Source organism: Hyperolius riggenbachi, chromosome 6 (genome assembly GCF_040937935.1).
Source record: "Hyperolius riggenbachi isolate aHypRig1 chromosome 6, aHypRig1.pri, whole genome shotgun sequence".
Taxonomy (NCBI): Eukaryota; Metazoa; Chordata; class Amphibia; order Anura; family Hyperoliidae; genus Hyperolius; species Hyperolius riggenbachi.
Window position 1 is genome coordinate 381,038,963 of NC_090651.1, and position 18,397 is coordinate 381,057,359.

Sequence of the window (18,397 nt, forward strand, 5' to 3'; positions counted from 1 at the left end):
TTTCTGCAAAAAAAAGTTTCCCCGTCCTCCTTGTGCTTCCGGTTAGCGAGAATCACAAGGAGAAAAAAATAAACTCAAGGTGGCCATCTTGTGGCCAAATAGTAAAACTACATCTACATATTTTTTACATTACAATTTACACATATAATAACATTAAAAATTAAGTGTTTATTTCCCACACCAAAATATTAACCAAATAAATTTTTTTATGAAAAAAAAATACATTTAAAAAACAAAACAAAACATAAACAGTTACCTAAAGGTCTGAACTTTTTAAATATGCATTTGAAGGGGGTATACTACAAACATCTTTTTCTTATCAACCACTTTACCCCCGCCCGTACGAATTTCTCCATCCCTTTTTCCATCCTTTCACCCCCAGGGACGGAGAAATCCGTACTTTCCGCGCTCCCGCCGCTGCCCGCGCTCCCGCTGGCTCTAGCGCGCACTCCCGCTCATAAACACGCCGCCGGCCGCTCACCCGGAGATCAATGAACGGGAAAATCCATTCCCGTTCGTTGATCTAAGCCCCGCAATGATCCTCTGCTTCTCTGATAAGCAGCGCGATCATTGTGAAAAAAAAAATCTTTCCCAGCCCCCTAGTACTTCCTCCAAGCGTCCGGAAGGACGCTTGGAGGTCGCATTAAACAAAAAGTTACTGTTGCCATCTTGTGGCCAAATAGTAAAACTACACCCTAATGCATTTTTCACATACAAATACATTACTTATACACAAAAAATTAACTCATTACCTCCCACACTCCCCATTTTGTTTTTGTTTTGTAATTAAAAAAAATAATAAAAAATTTACAATTAAAAGAGATACATAAATAGTTACCTTAGGGACTGAACTTTTAAAATATTTATGTCAGGAGGGTACAACACTGTTACTTTATAAACTATGGGCTTGTAATTATGGATGGACGCAAAACTGAAAAAAATGCACCTTTATTTCCAAAAGAAAATATTGGTGCCAAACATTGTGATAGGGACATAATTTAAACGGTTTTATAACCGGGACAAATGGGCAAATATATTTCATGGGTTTTAATTATAGTAGCATGCATTATTTAAAAACTATAATGGCCGAAAACTGAAAAATAATGAATTTTTTCCCACATTTTTCCTATTTTCCCATTAGAACATATTTAGAATAAAATAATTCTTGGAAAAATGTCCCACCTAAAGAAAGCCTAATTGGTGGCGGAAAAAAACAAGATATAGTTCATTTAATTGTGATAAGTAATGATAAAGTTATAGACAAATGAATGGAAGGAGCGCTGAAAGGTGAAAATTGCTCTGGTGCTCAAGGGGTAAAACCCCTCAGTGGTGAAGTGGTTAATCCTGTTAAAATGCATTTATAAACAAATAATTCTTAGCAAAATGTACCCCCCAAAGAAAGCCTAATTAGTGGTGGAAAAAAAAAGATGTAGACCAATAAATTGTGTTAAGTAGTGATAAAGTTATTAGCGAATAAATGGGAGGTGAAAATTGCTCTGATGCATAAGGTGAAAAATCTAAATAAATAATATACACATCTACTCCTTTTCATACAGTCTTGCGATAATGCATTATTTCTTACAATTGTAATCTTATTTGGATCAGTGATGATCACCCTATGAAATCCGAATAGCTTTTATTCAGATTTCACCCAGGTAATTAAACCACCTGTGCGGGTGGGCGAGGGGGAGGGGGTAATCTTACCCATCAGACTTCTTCTTTGATCCGTCCCATGGCACCTCCTACGATGTGTTCCAAGCCGCAGTCATGTGATTACAAACACTTCCTCCTTCAACCTGGAACGCATTGTGGGAGGAGCCGTGCGACTGATCAGAGAAGACGTCTGAGGGGTAAGATTACCCCCTCCCCCTCGCCCACCCACACAGGTGATTTAATTACCTGGATGAAATCAGAATAAAAGCTATTCGGATTTCATCCGGTGATCATCACTGATTTGGATAGGATTTTTCCTTCTGTTTTGCCATTGTGTATTTTGCACCTTGTGGTTCCCATAGAAGTGGAAAAACAGAGAAGTATGTTTCTATGTCCCATTATCAGAAAGGGAACAAAGAATAAAATGTGTGATATCTTCCCAGCTACAATACAGTGTCAACAAAGGTGGAGGCAGCAAGGTCCTCCTGCAGGACTGCAGCGCGAGAAGCAGCACAACCACAAATTATAACGTACGCCTGTAAATCTAGCCATTTCTTTTTCATTGTTTGAGTTGCCAGTAGTTTGTATATAGAGCCACTTTGTTTTACCTTTTAGTACTAGATTCTGTAAAGCAGCACACCTGAAGTGGAGAGGGATATGGAGGATGAAGTATTTATTTTCTTTTGAACAATGCAGATTGCCTGGCTGTTTGGCTGATCCTCTGCCTCTAATACTTTCAGCCATAGCCCCTGAACAAGCATGCAGAAGATCAGGTGCTCTGACTGAAGTCGGACTGGAATAGCTGCATGCTTGTTTCAGGTGTGTGATTCAGACACTACTGCAGCCAAATAGATCAGCAAGATTGCCAGGCAACTGGTATTGCTTAAAAGGAACTAAATATGACAGCCTCCATATCCCTCTCACTTCAGATGTATTTTAACCTTGCATTCTTTAAAGGACTTACCAGGCCAGACATAAAAAATAGGATCAGTACCTATATGTTTTTTTTTCTACCATACAGGACGTCATCTGCGCCCTCCCTTTCATTCCGCCGCCTGCAATTAACTTGAGCTGGTCCACCGGCGGGTCCCGACCCCACCGCACGGGTTGTGTTATCTTCCACACTCAAGTTTGCCCTCCTCCAGCCGCATCTCTACGGTGGCTCAAGAGGAGGCGGGGAATAAGGATGCGGCTGGAGGAGGGCTGAGAGCTGCGCAGGCGAATTCTTGTCTATGCGTACTGCACAGCCGCGGCTCAGCTCGGCAGCCATCTTGAGTGGGGAAGATAACACGACCCGTGCGGTGGGGTCAGGTCCTTTCAATTAATTTTTTTTATTTTTTACAGTGTGCAGTAATTTAGAAGTGCTAGCAAACCGCTCTGTATAGCAATTCATAAATGATTACGCCAGCATTGATAAACTTTAATACACTCTGTAGCATTACTTCAAAATCGAATATCTTCACCATAAATTGTGACAGGAACATACCGTATATACTTGCAAGTAAGCCGAATTTTTCACCCCCCAAAAGTGGCCTAAAAGTTGGGGGGTCGGCTTGCTTACGAGTCATGGGTAGGTGGGTGGGTAGGTGGTGCCCCTCCCCGCTCCCCCCGCGGCCGCCGCTGCTATTACCTTAGGCGGCGCCGCTTCCTCTATCCCCGTCCTGCTCCGGTAACTAATTCACAGCAGCGCGCCCCTCGCTGCTGTGATGATGGAGGAAACCATAGAGAGCGGCTTCCTGTAGCGGCGAAGCCGTTACTATGGGAAGTCTCTATGGTTTCCTCCGTCATCACAGCAGCGAGGGGCGCGCTGCTGTGAAGTAGTTAGTTATCGGAGCAGGACGGGGATAGAGGAAGCGGCGCCGCCTAAGGTAATAGCAGCGGCGGCCGCGGGGGGAGCGGGGAGGGGCACTAACTACCTACCCACCCACCTACCCATACTGGGGCACTATGCTAGCTATACTGGGGCACTATGCTAGCTATACTGGGGCACTATGCTAGCTATACTGGGGCACTATGCTAGCTAAACTGGGGAACTTCACTAGCTATACTGGGCACTATACTGAGCACTATACTAGCTATGCTGAGCACTATACTAGCTATACTGAGCACTATACTAGCTATACTGAGCACTTCACTAGCTATACTGAGCACTATACTGACTATACTGGGGCACTATGCTAGCTATACTGGGGCACTATGCTAGCTATACTGAGCACTATACTAGCTATACTGAGCACTATACTAGCTATACTGAGCACTATACTGAGCACTATACTAGCTATACTGAGCACTATACTAGCTATACTGGGGCACTTTACTAGCTATACTGAGCACTATACTAGCTATACTGAGCACTATACTAGCTATACTGAGCACTATACTAGCTAAACTGAACACTATACTAGCTAAACTGGGGCACTTTACTAGCTATACTGAGCACTATACTGACTATACTGGGGCACTATGCTAGCTATACTAAGCACTATACTAGCTAAACTGAGCTCTATACTAGCTAAACTGGGGCACTTCACTAGCTATACTGAGCACTATACTGAGCACTATACTAGCTATACTGAGCACTATACTAGCTATACTGAGCACTATACTAGCTATACTGAGCACTATACTAGCTAAACTGGGGCACTTTACTAGCTATACTGAGCACTATACTAGCTATACTGAGCACTATACTAGCTATACTGAGCACTATACTAGCTAAACTGGGGCACTTTACTAGCTATACTGAGCACTATACTAGCTATACTGGGCACTATACTAGCGATACTGGGACACACTAGGGGAATAAGGCGGCCAGCATTTCCTACCCCCGGCTTATATGGGGGTCAATCATTTTTCCCTGTTTTTTTCAGGTGAAAGTTGGGGGGTTGGCTTACATGCGGGTCGGCTTGCTTGCGAGTATATACGGTAATCTAAGTTTTGTGATAAGTGGTAAGAATAGCCAAACAAAATCTGTGTTTTTTATCTACAGTAGCACTTTTTATTTTTAAATTGGAATTGGTAAAACTGAGAAATACATGTTTTTTCTATTTTTTTCTTTGTTTTCCCATTAAAATTCATAGAAAACAAAATTGTTTGAGGGGAAAAAATGGCATACAATGAAAGCCTAGTTTGTCTTGAAAAAAACAATATATATTTCATTTCTGTGTCGTAAGTAGGGATAAAGTTATTTCTGATTAAATAAGGACACAGCTAAACTGTCAAAACTGCTCTGGTCCATAAGTGGGAAAAAAGGTCTGGATGCGAAGTGGTTAACATTAGCTGAGCGTTTAGGGAAATCGGTACCATTTGGAAAACCTCCCTAAACGCTCAAAAAAATCACTCTGGTGGGTTCCCATGGTGATCACTGCTGCAGAGTGCGCCAATAGGGTCATTTGCATAGGCCCGCCCACAGTCAGTGACATCCTCCACGCTGGGCAGGAAGTACATCACCAGGATTCTTGTCGGCCTTTGCATGTGCGCACTCCATCTTTACACTGCGTCACCATAGACTTGCATTACTGCATAACCTGTGCGGTAGGCTTGGATCATGCGGTAAAGCGCTGGTGACTTTGCAACGGTATTGTGGCAATTTTACGGATTTCGGCGCATCGCAGCATATAGCGTAAGTATAAAAAGTCTCCATAGTCTTTTACAGCCCTTGCGATGAGCTGCGACAGAGGAGGGAACCACACAGCGACGTAATGCGACATGTGTAAAATGAGCCTAAAATAAATTGTCAGTACTCTGCAATCGAAAAAGTACCAACAAGAAGGTGAAGAAATACTGTCCAAATTATTGTGAGTCATTTCTTGCTAGCTGGTGGCTTAAAGAGGAACTGTCGCGAAAATCTTATAATTTAAAACATATACAAATAAGAAGTACGTTTCTTCTTGAATAAAATGAGCCATAAATTACTTCTCTCCTATGTTGCTGTCACTTACAGTAAGTAGTAGAAATCTGACATTACTGACAGGTTTTGGGCTAGTCCATCTCTCCATAGGGGATTCTCAGCAAGGCCTTTATTCTTCATGAAGACACTACTTGCAAAAGATTTATAAAAAGATGCTGGTCAGCCTCCCTGCTCACTGTACACTTTTTTGGCAGTTGGACGGAGCAACTGCCATTCACTAAGTGCATTTTGAAAATAAAGAAATCTCTGTGAACCCCCATTAGGAGATGAGAATAAACATACATATATCCAGGCACATTGCCTCTAGTTAGGACATTAAATAAATTTTTAGGGAAAGGGAGGTGCTGAAGGGGGGTGTGGCTAGAAACAGCAAAAATCAATTAACCCTTCGCACACTCACATGCAAATGTTCAAACAAATGCATTCACAGATTCACTCATCCAGGCACAACTGTTATCCCTACAGCTAAATTAAAAGCCAGGGTTTTAGTTCACAGAAGAATGCATTCTTATGCTTAGTCACCTATACTGCGCAGAAGTACCCAGGTAAACATAGGTGTCCTAACTCTGGCCCTGTAACATGCATAGTGCAGACATGCAAACACATTCATTGCATCAAACCTATCAATGGATTAGGAGCACACATCCTAACTTCCTCTGCTGGGAAAGACAGTGCATCTTACCAATCGCACAAGGGAGCTAATGTTATGTGTCCATGTGCACCGAATTGGACCCTAGCCACAGGGGTCAATGATAAGAATAAACATACATATATCCAGGCACATCGCCTCTAGTTAGGACATTAAATAAATGTTTAGGGAAAGGGAGGTGCTGAAGGGGGTGTGGCTAGAAACAGCAAAAATCAATTAACCCTTCGCACACTTACATGCAAATGTTCAAACAAATGCATTCACAGATTTACTCATCCCATGTATGTTTGTCAGCATGCAGACAGCTTATGCTGGTGTATGCGCATGGTGCACATGGATACATTACGTTAGCTCCCTTGTGCGATTGGTAAGATGCACCGTCTTTCCCAGGAGAGGAAGTTAGGATGTGTGCTCCTAATCCATTGATAGGTTTGATGCAATGAATGTGTTTGCATGTCTGCACTATGCATGTTACAGGGCCAGAGTTAGGACACCTATGTTTACCTGGGTACTTCTGCGCAGTATAGGTGACTAAGCATAAGAATGCATTCTTCTGTGAACTAAAACCCTGGCTTTTAATTTAGCTGTAGGGATAACAGTTGTGCCTGGATGAGTGAATCTGTGAATGCATTTGTTTAAACATTTGCATGTGAGTGTGCGAAGGGTTAATAGATTTTTCCCATTAGGAGATGGGCTAATCTAAAACCTGTCGGTTCTGTCAGATTTCGAACACCTACTTTAAGTGACAGCAGCATAGGAGAAAAGTAATTTATGGCTCATTTTACTCTGAAAGAAACGTATTTGTTAACCACTTTAGTACCAGCGGTCTCTGCCCCCTTAAGGACCAGAGACCGCTGGTACAATAATGACGGAATCCCGACGAATTGCCGCACATCCCTGCCACAACCGCCGTCACCGCCACGCGCCGGAATCCTCCTGACATAGACTCTGAGTCATGTGAGCTGGTCAGGAGCTGCTTTCATTGTCTCCTGACCGTGTCTATCAATTTAGGCCAATGAAACCGGCTCACATGACTCTGTCGTCATAGAGACAGGCAGAACCAGTGAGCTGCAGCGAGAGACGTCGGGTTTGAGCGGCCCAATCGGCAGGGAGCGACAAAAATGGCGGATGCGCACTGTGGGCAGTGAATGAAATCTACGCCCTGACAGCCAGCAGCCCACCAAAACAGGGCGTAGATTTCAATCATCTCAGTCCCAAAGTAGTTAATTATATATGTTTAGGACATATATTTTACATTTTAAGATTTTCACAACAGAGGTCCTTTAAAGGACTTACGAGGCCTGTTTTCTAAAAAATAAAATAAAAAAAGTTAGATACCTGTGTCAGTTTGTAAGGCACGGAGGACGCCGTCCGCGCCCTCTGTGCCGTTCCACCGGGTCCCCGCCGCTCAATATCCCCCCGAACGTCCCCCGACCGCACGGCCCGGGTCGGGCTCTCCAGCCTTCACAAAGATGGCCGCCGGAGCTGGCCGTGGCTGCGCAGTCCGCATAGCCGCGCGGCTGCGCAGCTCTAAGGCTAACCCCCCGATGCACGCTACAGGAAACAGCCTGTTACATGATCGGGGGGTTGGCCTTAAGGCTGCGCAGCTGCACTCGCAGCTATGCGGACTGCACGGCCAGCTCCGGCGGCCATCTTTGTGAATGCTGGAGAGCCCGACCCGGGCCGTGCGGTCGGGGGACGTTCGGGGGGATATTGAGCGGCGGGGACCCGGCGGAACGGCACAGAGGGCGCGGGCGGCGTCCTCCGTGCCTTACAAACTGACACAGGTATCTACCTTTTTTTATTTTTTTTTAGAAAACAGGCCTAGTAAGTCCTTTAAAAAAGGAATTTTATTGATCAGGTGTGACTTTTAACTTTTTCTCCTGAGTTTTCTCCTAGGAGATACATTTTACTCTTCTATTTAAAGTAACTTTTCAGGGCTTTGACATTGAAAAAGTATTAAAAAGTAGATGATAAAGTAATATCAAAATTATTTTGAGTATTTTCTTTCTTGCTGGTGGTTGAAAAGGCATCGTATTGACGAGGATTGAAGCTATCACCTAGGAGAAAACTCAGTAGAAAAAGTGAATTGTATATGGGCCCAGGTGTTGTTTCTGTTTACCTCAGAACACACCACAAACCAACATTCCCCAGAGATCACCTGGCAGGACTAAAGATGTCGCCACCACCAGTGATAAATATCAGAATGTAAGTCGGGGTGAGGAAAGATTTTGCAATGGGCAATGAATGAATACTGTAAAATATAAGCAACTAGCTGATTGCCCGGCGTTGTGCCCGGGTATGTATTTGGCTGGTGTTGGCTCCACCTACTTTTTCTAACCCTAACACACAATTACTCACTGACCAAGTTTGTGAGCTTTGCATTGTTTGGCACCAATAATTTGCATTGAAATGAAACAAATCTAATTGGCTGTGTGTGGCTCCACCCCCTTTTCTGAATTTGAACCCCAGTCACCCAATAACCAACTGTACCAGGTTTGAGGCCTGTGCCATTAACAGTGCAAGAATCGTAGCAATTAAATATTCCCCTTGAAAAGCAATAGGTGAAGTTTGATTCACTTTTGTAGGCTCCACCCACTTTTCTGAATATTATTCCCAGTCACCAAGTGACCAACTGTGCAACGTTTAAAAACCCTGCCATTAACAGAATTGCTGCAGTTTACATTTTCCCAGTGAAATTTGTATTTGTCTCCAGCCACTGATGACCCGGCGTTGCCTGTGTATGTATTTGACTGGTGTTGGCTCCGCCCACTTTCTAACCCTAACACACAAACACTCAATGACCAAGTTTGTGAGCTTTGGGATCCTTGGCATCAATAATTTGTATATTCCCATAGAAATTAAACAAATCAGATAGGCTGTTTGTGGCTCCACCCCTCTCCAGCATTTGAACCTCAGTCACCCCATGACCAACTGTAGCAGGTTTGAGGCATCTGCTATTAACAGTGTAAAAATGGCAACAATTTAAATATTCCACTTGAAAATCAACAGGTGAATTTTGATTGGCTATTATAGGCTCCACCCACTTCCCTGAATATTAATCTCAGTCACTCAGTGACCATCAGGGCAAAGATTGGGAATCCTGAAATAAACAGTGTAAGAATGGCTACAGTTTCACTTTCCCAGTGAAATTTGTTTTTGGCTCCGCCCACTTTTTGTAACCTGGACACAAAGTCACTACTCAATGCACAAGTTTGTGAGTTTTGGGGTCCTTGGCATCAATAATTTGTATTTTCCCATGAAATGAAACATATCTGATTAACTGTTTGTGGTTCTGTCCCTTTTCTGAATTTGAACCTCAGTGACCCAATGACCAACTGTACCAGGTTTGAGGCTTGTGCCATTAACAGTGCAAGAATGGCAGCAATTTTAATATTCTCCTTGAAAAGTGACATGTGATTTTTGATTGGCATTTGTAGGCTCCACCCACTTTTCTGAATATTAATCCCAGTCAACCAGTAACCAGCTATGCTAAGGTTGAGAACCCTGCCATTAACTGTGAAGAAGGGCTGCAGTTTCCCAGAAAATTCTGTTTTTAACTCCACCCACTTTTTGTAACCTTGACACACAGTCACTACTCAATGACCAAGTTTGTGAGCTTTTGTGTTCCTGGCATCAAAATTGTGCTAATGGAAGCAGTTTATCCAGCAAAGAAATCTGGCTGTTTTTGGCTCCGCCCCTTTACTGAATTTGAACCCTAAACACTTAACGCCCGACTGTAGCAGGTTTGAGGCCTCTGCCATTAACAGTGTGAGAATGGCTGCAGTTTCAATATTCCCCTTGGAAATCAATAGGTGAATTTTGATTGGCTCTTGTAGGCTCCACCTACTTTTCCAAATATTAATCCTAGTCACCCAGTGACCAACTGTGTGAAGTTTGAGAACCTTGCCATTAACAGTGTAAGAAAAGCTGCAGTTTACATTTCCCCATGTAAAAAGTTAGTTGTTTTTGGCTCCGCCCACTATTTCTAATCTTGACATACAGTCAGTTAATGACCAAGTTTATGAGCTTTGGGGTCTTTGGCATCAAAAAGTTGCATTTTAACATTGAAATTAAACAAATCTGATTGGCTGTTTTTGGCCCGCTACCACCAGAATTTAAACCCCAGTCTCCCAGTGACTGACTGTAGCAGATGTTAGGCCTCTGCCATTAAGAGTGCATGAATGGCAGCAATGTAAATATTCCCCTTGAAAATCAAAAGGTGAATTTTGATTGGCTGCTGTAGGCTCCACCCACTTTTCTGAATATTAGTCCCAGTCACCCAGTGGCCAACTGTGTCACGTTTGAGTACCCTGCCAATAACAGAATGGCTGAAATCAATCTAACAAATCTGATTGGCTGTTTGTGGCTCCACCCCTTTCGTGAATGTGGACCCCAGTCACCCAATGACTGACTGTATCAGGTTTGAGGCCTCTGCCACTAACAGTGTAAGAATGGTAGCAATGTGAATATTCCCCTTGAAAATCAATAGGTACATTTTGATTGGCTGTTGTAGGCTCCACCCACATTTCTGAATATTCATCCCAGTCACCCAGTGGCCAATTGTGGTTTGGGAACCCTGCAATGTAAAAAATTAAGTTGTTGGCACCGCCCACTTTTTCTAACCATGGCATACAGTCACTCAATCATCAAGTTTATCAGCTTTGGGGTCCTTGGTATTAATACTTTGTATATTCCCATTGAAAAATAAACAAATCTGGCTGTTTGTGGCTCCGCCCCCTTCCTGAATTTGGACCCTAATCACCCAGTGACCAACTGTACCAGGTTTGAGGCATCTGCTATTACCAGTATAAGAGAATGGTAGCAGATGAAACATTCCCTTTGAAAATCAAAAGGTGAATTTTTATTGGCTGTTGTAGGCTCCACCCACCTTCCAAAATCCTAATCTGTCACCCAATGACCAACTGTGCAAAGTTTGAGAACCATGCTATTAACGGTGTAAGAATGGCTGCAGTTTATATTTTCCAGTGAAATTTGTTTTTAGCTCCGCCCACTTTTTGTAACCTTGACACACAGTCACCCAGTGACCAAGTGTGTGAGTTTTCAGGTTACTGGCATCAAAAATGTGTGATTTGAAGCAGTTTATCCACCAAGGAAATCTGATTGGCTGTATGTGGCCCCGCCCCTTTAGTGAATTTGGACCCCAGTCACCCACTGATTGACTGTAGCAAGTTTGAAGTCTCTGCCATTAAAAGTGTAAGAATAGCAGCAGTTTAAATATTCCCCTTGAAAATCAATAGGTGAATTTTGATTGGCTGTTGTAGGCTCCACCCATTTTCTTGAATCTTAATCGCATTCACCCAGTGACCAAGTGTGCCAAGTTTGAGAAACCTGTGATTAACAGTCTAAGAATGGCTGCAGTTTACATTTTACGATGTAAAATGAACGGCTGAAATTTGATTTGCTGTTTTATGCTCCGCCCACTTTTCCTGGATTTGTAACCTCGGTCACCAAGTGACCAACTGTGCCAAGTGTGGGGACTCTGGCTTGATTACTGTGAGAATGGCAGCCTTTTAAATTTTTTCCATTGACTTGAATGGGTGGAATCTGATTAGCTGTTTGTAGCTCCACCCACATGTGCAGGGGGGCCGCAAGACCCCCAGAACATATCATCCCAGGTAGTAAGGGATCTGTGTACCAAGTTTCGTTCAAATCGGTCAAGCCGTTTTTGCGTGATCGCGGCACATACACACACACACACACACATACATACATCCGATTTTATATATATAGATTGTAATTATTCAGCTACATGCAGACAAGTTCCTCTTTAATGAATTTAGTGTACAGAGCAGAACTTCAAGGGGAACTGTAGTGAAAGTAACATAATGAATAAAATAGCTTGTTTTTTACAATATTGATTTATAGATTATTTAGTCCCATTGTAAATGTTGCCCATTTTAAAATCTTTCCCCTACCTTATTAACATTCTGACATTTATCACTGGTGGTGACATCTGTAGTCCTGCCAGGTGATCTGTACAGAATGTTTGTTACTGAGAGTTCTATGCACAGAGGGAGATACTGCTTGCTTGGCAGCAGGGCGGGGCAGAGGCGAGAGAGGATCCAGCCTCAGGGTGCAGTGTAGGAGGGGTGCAGGGCGGGGCAGAGGCGAGAGAGGATCCAGCCTCACTGTGCAGTGTAGGAGGGGTGCAGGGCGGGGCAGAGGCGAGAGAGGATCCAGCCTCAGGGTGCAGTGTAGGAGGTGTGCAGGGCGGGGCAGAGGCGAGAGAGGATCCAGCCTCAGGGTGCAGTGTAGGAGGGGTGCAGGGCGGGGCAGAGGCGAGAGAGGCTCCAGTCTCAGGGCACAGTGTAGGAGGGGGCACAGGGTGGGGCAGAGGCGAGAGAGGCTCCAGGCTCAGGGCGCAGTGTAGGAGGGGGCACAGGGTGGGGCAGAGGCGAGAGAGGCTCCAGGCTCAGGGCACAGTGTAGAAGGGGGCACAGGGTGGGGCAGAGGCGAGAGAGGCTCCAGGCTCAGGGCGCAGTGTAGGAAGGGACGCAGGGCAGGGCAGAGGCGAGAGAGGCTCCAGCCTCAGGGCGCAGTGTAGGAAGGGACGCAGGGCGGGGCAGAGGCGAGAGAGGCTCCAGCCTCAGGGCACAGTGTAGGAGGGGGCACAGGGTGGGGCAGAGGCGAGAGAGGCTCCAGGCTCAGGGCGCAGTGTAGGAGGGGGCACAGGATGGGGCAGAGGCGAGAGAGGCTCCAGGCTCAGGGTGCAGTGTAGGAGGGGGCACAGGGTGGGGCAGAGGCGAGAGAGGCTCCAGGCTCAGGGCGCAGTGTAGGAAGGGACGCAGGGCAGGGCAGAGGCGAGAGAGGATCCAGCCTCAGGGTGCAGTGTAGGAGGGGTGCAGGGCGGGGCAGAGGCGAGAGAGGCTCCAGTCTCAGGGCACAGTGTAGGAGGGGGCACAGGGTGGGGCAGAGGCGAGAGAGGCTCCAGGCTCAGGGCGCAGTGTAGGAGGGGGCACAGGGTGGGGCAGAGGCGAGAGAGGCTCCAGGCTCAGGGCGCAGTGTAGGAGGGGGCACAGGTTGGGGCAGAGGAGAGAGAGGCTCCAGGCTCAGGGCGCAGTGTAAAAGGGGGCACAGGGTGGGGCAGAGGCGAGAGAGGCTCCAGCCTCAGGGCGCAGTGTAGGAAGGGACGCAGGGTGGGGCAGAGGCGAGAGAGGCTCCAGCCTCAGGGCACAGTGTAGGAGGGGGCACAGGGTGGGGCAGAGGCGAGAGAGGCTCCAGGCTCAGGGCGCAGTGTAGGAGGGGGCACAGGATGGGGCAGAGGCGAGAGAGGCTCCAGGCTCAGGGTGCAGTGTAGGAGGGGGCACAGGGTGGGGCAGAGGCGAGAGAGGCTCCAGGTTCAGGGCGCAGTGTAGGAAGGGACGCAGGGCGGGGCAGAGGCGAGAGAGGCTCCAGCCTCAGGGCACAGTGTAGGAAGGGACGCAGGGCGGGGCAGAGGCGAGAGAGGCTCCAGTCTCAGGGCACAGTGTAGGAGGGGGCACAGGGTGGGGCAGAGGCGAGAGAGGCTCCAGGCTCAGGGCGCAGTGTAGGAAGGGACGCAGTGCGGGGCAGAGGCAAGGGAGGCTCCAGCCTCAGGGTGCAGTGTAGGAGGGGGCACAGGGTGCGGCAGAGGCAAGGGAGGCTCCAGCCTCAGGGTGCAGTGTAGAAGGGGGCAGAGGGCAGGGCTGAAGCAGAGGCAAGAGAGGCTCCAGCCTCAGGGCGCAGTGTAGGAAGGGACGCACAACTCACTCAGCTATCATTCCCCTATTGTGGTTGAAGCAGAGAGAAATAAGAAAAGGGTATACATGACAGTGACTGCAAGCCAGATGATTAGAGATTAACCACTTAATGTCATGCTGACTTATAAAAATGCCCTGCTAGAGCCTCTTAATGGCTCCAGGACGTTTTTATAAGTCAGACAGTGCTGCTGCCGCTGTGCGCATGCACGTGCATGCGTGCACACACACGTGTGCATGTGCGCACTCCCACAGGTGCACGTGCCCGCTCCCGTGCATGCACGTGCATCCCAGTGATAAAAAAATACACCTTTATTTCCAAATGATATATTGTCACCATACATTGTACTAGGGACATATTTAAAATCTTGTGATAACCAGGACAAATAGGCAGATAAAATGTGTGGGTTTAATGTACAGTAGGAGTGTTTATATTAAAACCATAGGGGATGAAATTGGAGAAATAGTGTATTTTTTCATTGTATTTCCCTTTAAAATGCATAGAAAATAAAGTAATTACTGAAAACAAATATCAACCCCAAAAGTCCAATTGGTGGTGAAAAAAACAAGATATAGATTATTTAATTGTGATTAGTAGTGATTAAGTTATTGGCAAATGAAAGGGATAAGCAATGATAGGTGAAAATCGCTCTTGTCCGTCAGGGTAAAAACTGCCTTGGGGTGAAGTGGTTAAAGTGTGTGGGGGGGGAGGGGTTAGGGGTTAGGGGTCCTGGGGCACCTCTTAAATAACAGCAATCAGTGTGTGACGGCTGGGGTGGGAGGGATGGAGGGGCGCACTTTGGTGTCTCAGCCTTGGGTGCTGGAGGACCTTGTCCCGGTTCTGCTTGGCAGCTGGAAAAAAAACATTATTTCCCACAATGCAACGAGGTTCACAGACAGCAAACTGTCAAGACCATGGTCATGACATCACACTGTGGGAGGGGTTTCACTACACTATCAGCCATACAAACGCCCTCGATGATCTATTCGAGAAAAGGTAAAGATTTCTCCTGGGTAAGGGGGAATCAGCTACTGATTGGGATAAAGTTCAATCCTTGATTAAAGTTCCTCTTTAAAATATTTTTTTCCTAAAAAGAAATGCATTTTTAAATATAAAGTGGCTATATTTTACCCCACTATTAAACAAGATCCTGATGAGAAAAAGCGAACGTCACAATGTCCTCCCAACAATAACCCAGAGTAATGAAAGAGGTCGAATACGCAGTACGTAAAATCTAGAAGAATAGACTGCTGATAATGACCTGTTATTAGTTAATGATTTAGCAGACCTCAATCATTCTCGCTGCCAACATTCACATTTGCCTTCATTTTATCAAGCGAAGGGGCACTTAGGTTTTAGGCACAGCGTCTCTCCTGCACAGGCGTATCAAATATGGCTATAAATTATTAATCCACATAATCTAGCCGTATAAATCTCCACCTCTAGATTACACGCAGCTATTTGTAAGTCGCAGCATTTGTGTTCACTAACAGCAACCATGAACAGCTTCATCGGGGTCCTCGTCCTCACGATAGCGAGCATCTCTGCAGGTACGGACAGACTTTACTTTTGTAGTTAAGCAAATCTTTATGATTGTTGTAGAATTAAAACTATCTACTTATGTTGCAAGTAATATTAAAGAATACCTGTAACGAAAAAACATCCACCTCGGGTGAGGGAAGCCTCCGGATCCTATTGAGGCTTCCCCCGTCCTCCTCTGTCCCATGGTGGTGGTGATAAAGCTCCCCAAAAACAGCAGGGATGTAAATATTTACCTTCCTGGCTCCAGCGCAGGCGCAGTATTGGCACTCCCCTCGGAGATAGGCGGAAATAGCCGATCGCTGTCAGGCTGCTCTACTGCGCAGGCACAAGTCTCCTGCACCTGAGCAGTAGAGTGGACTCGACAAAGATTGGCTACTTCCACCTATCTCCATGCTGAGAGACGCAACAGCGCCTCCACTGGAGCCAGGGAAGGTAGCTGCCTGCAGCTACAGGGGTGGAGGAAGCCTCATTGGGACCCTGAGGCTTCCCCCTCCCGAGGTGAGTACCCCCCCAGGGGAACTTTTTTTTCTTACAGGTTCTCTTTAAGCAGGAGGCAGTGGCGTAACTAAAATTCATGGGGTCCCCCAGCAAAACTTCGATGGAGCCCCCCCCCCATGTTCACAGACCTTCCCTTGCCTACCCTTGGTGCACTTCACGGCCTTGGGGCCCATCTCACAAGGGTCATAAAGTGAGTGTGAACATTGTGATCTTCTCACCCATAACAAGTGTCGCCACAAAAACACCTGAACTAAAATGTAGTTCCCTGTATCGGATAAAGGGGGGGGGGGTTGGTTGTTGGGGCCCTTCACAGCTCTGGGACCCTCTGCAATTGCAGGGGCCTTTCCCCTCTAGTCATGCTGCTGACAGGAGGCCTTGCTTCTGGAGGACCTTCATAAGATCAAATCCACTCAGCAAGAGGATGTCCAATGCAGATCTCCAAGCCGCAGTTCGGAGGACCCATCTACTTGGTAAACCATTCAAGGGTCTTTTGGATCTACTAAAAGATCATAAATGTTGAGAGCACCTTATGTTAATGCTAAAGACTGTGCTGTCCAAGTATACAGGATCCATTATTATATTAATACTGAAGTTTGAAGCTTCCAAGAAAGATATGGCAAAATTTATGCTAAAACAAAGAAATCACTCTGCAAACTAGGATCAGGATAGTTAAGGCTGCAGTGGTGACCCTCATGATCTTCACACCCACAGGAAGCGTAGCAACAAAAACTCCTGTTCTGCAGTACAGTCCCCTGTTTTGGAGGAAGGAAAGGTTAGTAGCTGGTAACCCTCACAGCTCTGGGCCCCCCTGCAATCGCAGGTACTGCTCCACTCTAGTTACTACTGAAAGAAAAGAGGGCCAGGGACGTAACAGCTGTGAGAGCTGGTTTCGTGTGTGTGCGTCTCTCTATTTATGAACAATTGTGGACACATTTATTGTTACTCCTCTATGAAAAAGAAGAACCCACAATGGTCTCTGAAAGAACTTGAAACTGACGAAAAGTTACAAACATCTATCATTACTTATTCCATATTCACCAAACTCCAGACTGCGCTTTTGCTTTTTGATTAAAATGAGTATTTTGAATAAAACAAATGGTCAAACATAATGAAACCTGCAACCTGATATTCTCCAACCTTTAAAGGCAAATATTCTTGAAGCCTTCCGTGAGACTTCTGCACTTGTCTATAAGTAGTATTACTCGTTCTTCCTGATCAAACTGCTGCAGTTGTGTCAAGTTGAAGGGTCCCTATTTCATACCATTTGTTTCAGTTCATTGCAGAGGAGTTTGATAGGATGTAGACCAAGGCTCTTTCCTACTTACCACTCCTGTCCTGCTTCTCAGCATGTGCACTTCCATGCAGTGCAGTTTCTAGGCTAAAATGCACCCAGGGCGAGGGTGTAAAAATTGCGCCCCCCCCCCCCCCCCCCGAAGCAAGGTATGGGTGCCCACAGTGTAGGTTAGCCAGGTCTAGTTGCACTCAGTATAGATTCCCCCAGAATAGGTACCCCAGTATAGGTAGCCAGCTATAGGTACCCCAGTATAGGTAGCCAGGCATAGGTGAGCCAGTATAGTTGCCTCCGGTATAGGTTAGCCAGGTAGGTGCCTCCAGTATAGGTAGCCAGTATAGTTGCCCACAGTATAGGTTAGATAGGCAGGCGTCCCCGGTATAAGTTAGATAGTTAGGTGCCCCCACTACAGGTTAGCTAGGTGGGTGCCTCTAATATAGGTAGCCAGAATAGTTGCCCCCCGCATAGCTTAGATGGGTAGATGCCCCCAGTATAGGTTAGTTAGGTAGGTGCCTCCAATATAGGTAGCCAGTATAGTTGTCACCTGTATAGACTAGCTAGGTAGGTAGGTGCCCCCAATACAGGTTAGATAAGTTAATGCTCCCACTATAGGTTAGATAGGAAGGTGCCCCCCAGTATAGGTTAGTTAGGTAGGTGCCTCCAATATAGGTAGCCAGTATAGTTGTCACCTGTATAGACTAGCTAGGTAGGTAGGTGCCCCCAATACAGGTTAGATAAGTTAATGCTCCCACTATAGGTTAGATTAGGTAGGTGCCCCCCAGTATAGGTTAGATAGGTAGCTTCCCCCAGTATAGGTTAGATAGGTAGCTGCTCCCCAGTATAGGTTAGATAGGTAGCTGCTCACCAGTATAGGTTAGATAGGTAGGTGCCCCCCAGTATAGGTTAGATAGGTAGGTGCCGCCCAGTATAGGTTAGATAGGTAGGTGCCGCCCAGTATATGTTAGATTAGGTAGCTGCCTCCTCAGTATAGGTTAGATTAGGTAGCTGCCACCCAGTATAGGTTAGATTAGGTAGGTGCCCCCCAGTATAGGTTAGATTAGGTAGGTGCCCCCCCCAGTATAGGTTAGATTAGGTAGGTGCCCCCCAGTATAGG

General features: G+C 45.9%; 2 protein-coding genes across 3 annotated transcripts in view; one reads left to right on the plus strand and one right to left on the minus strand.

Annotated features, from left to right (window-relative positions):
* Window positions 1-5,734, minus strand: part of LOC137523096 (protein RoBo-1-like) — a 73,553-nt gene extending 67,819 nt beyond the window's left edge. The window contains exon 1 of the mRNA XM_068243314.1: window positions 5,595-5,734. Within this exon, the coding sequence (XP_068099415.1) occupies window positions 5,595-5,683 (89 nt within the window). The 5' untranslated portion in view covers window positions 5,684-5,734. The remainder of the gene's footprint in view (window positions 1-5,594) is intronic.
* The window catches only part of LOC137523095 (phospholipase A2 inhibitor gamma subunit B-like), a 99,597-nt gene that overhangs the window by 48,379 nt on the left and 32,821 nt on the right, over window positions 1-18,397 (plus strand). The window contains exon 1 of one of the 2 annotated variants that reach the window (XM_068243311.1): window positions 15,429-15,502. The exons of the other annotated variant lie outside the window; for it this stretch is intronic. Coding sequence (XP_068099412.1) covers window positions 15,451-15,502 — 52 coding nt within the window. The 5' untranslated portion in view covers window positions 15,429-15,450. Of the gene's footprint in view, window positions 1-15,428; window positions 15,503-18,397 lie in introns of those variants that run through there. 2 annotated transcript variants of the gene reach the window in all.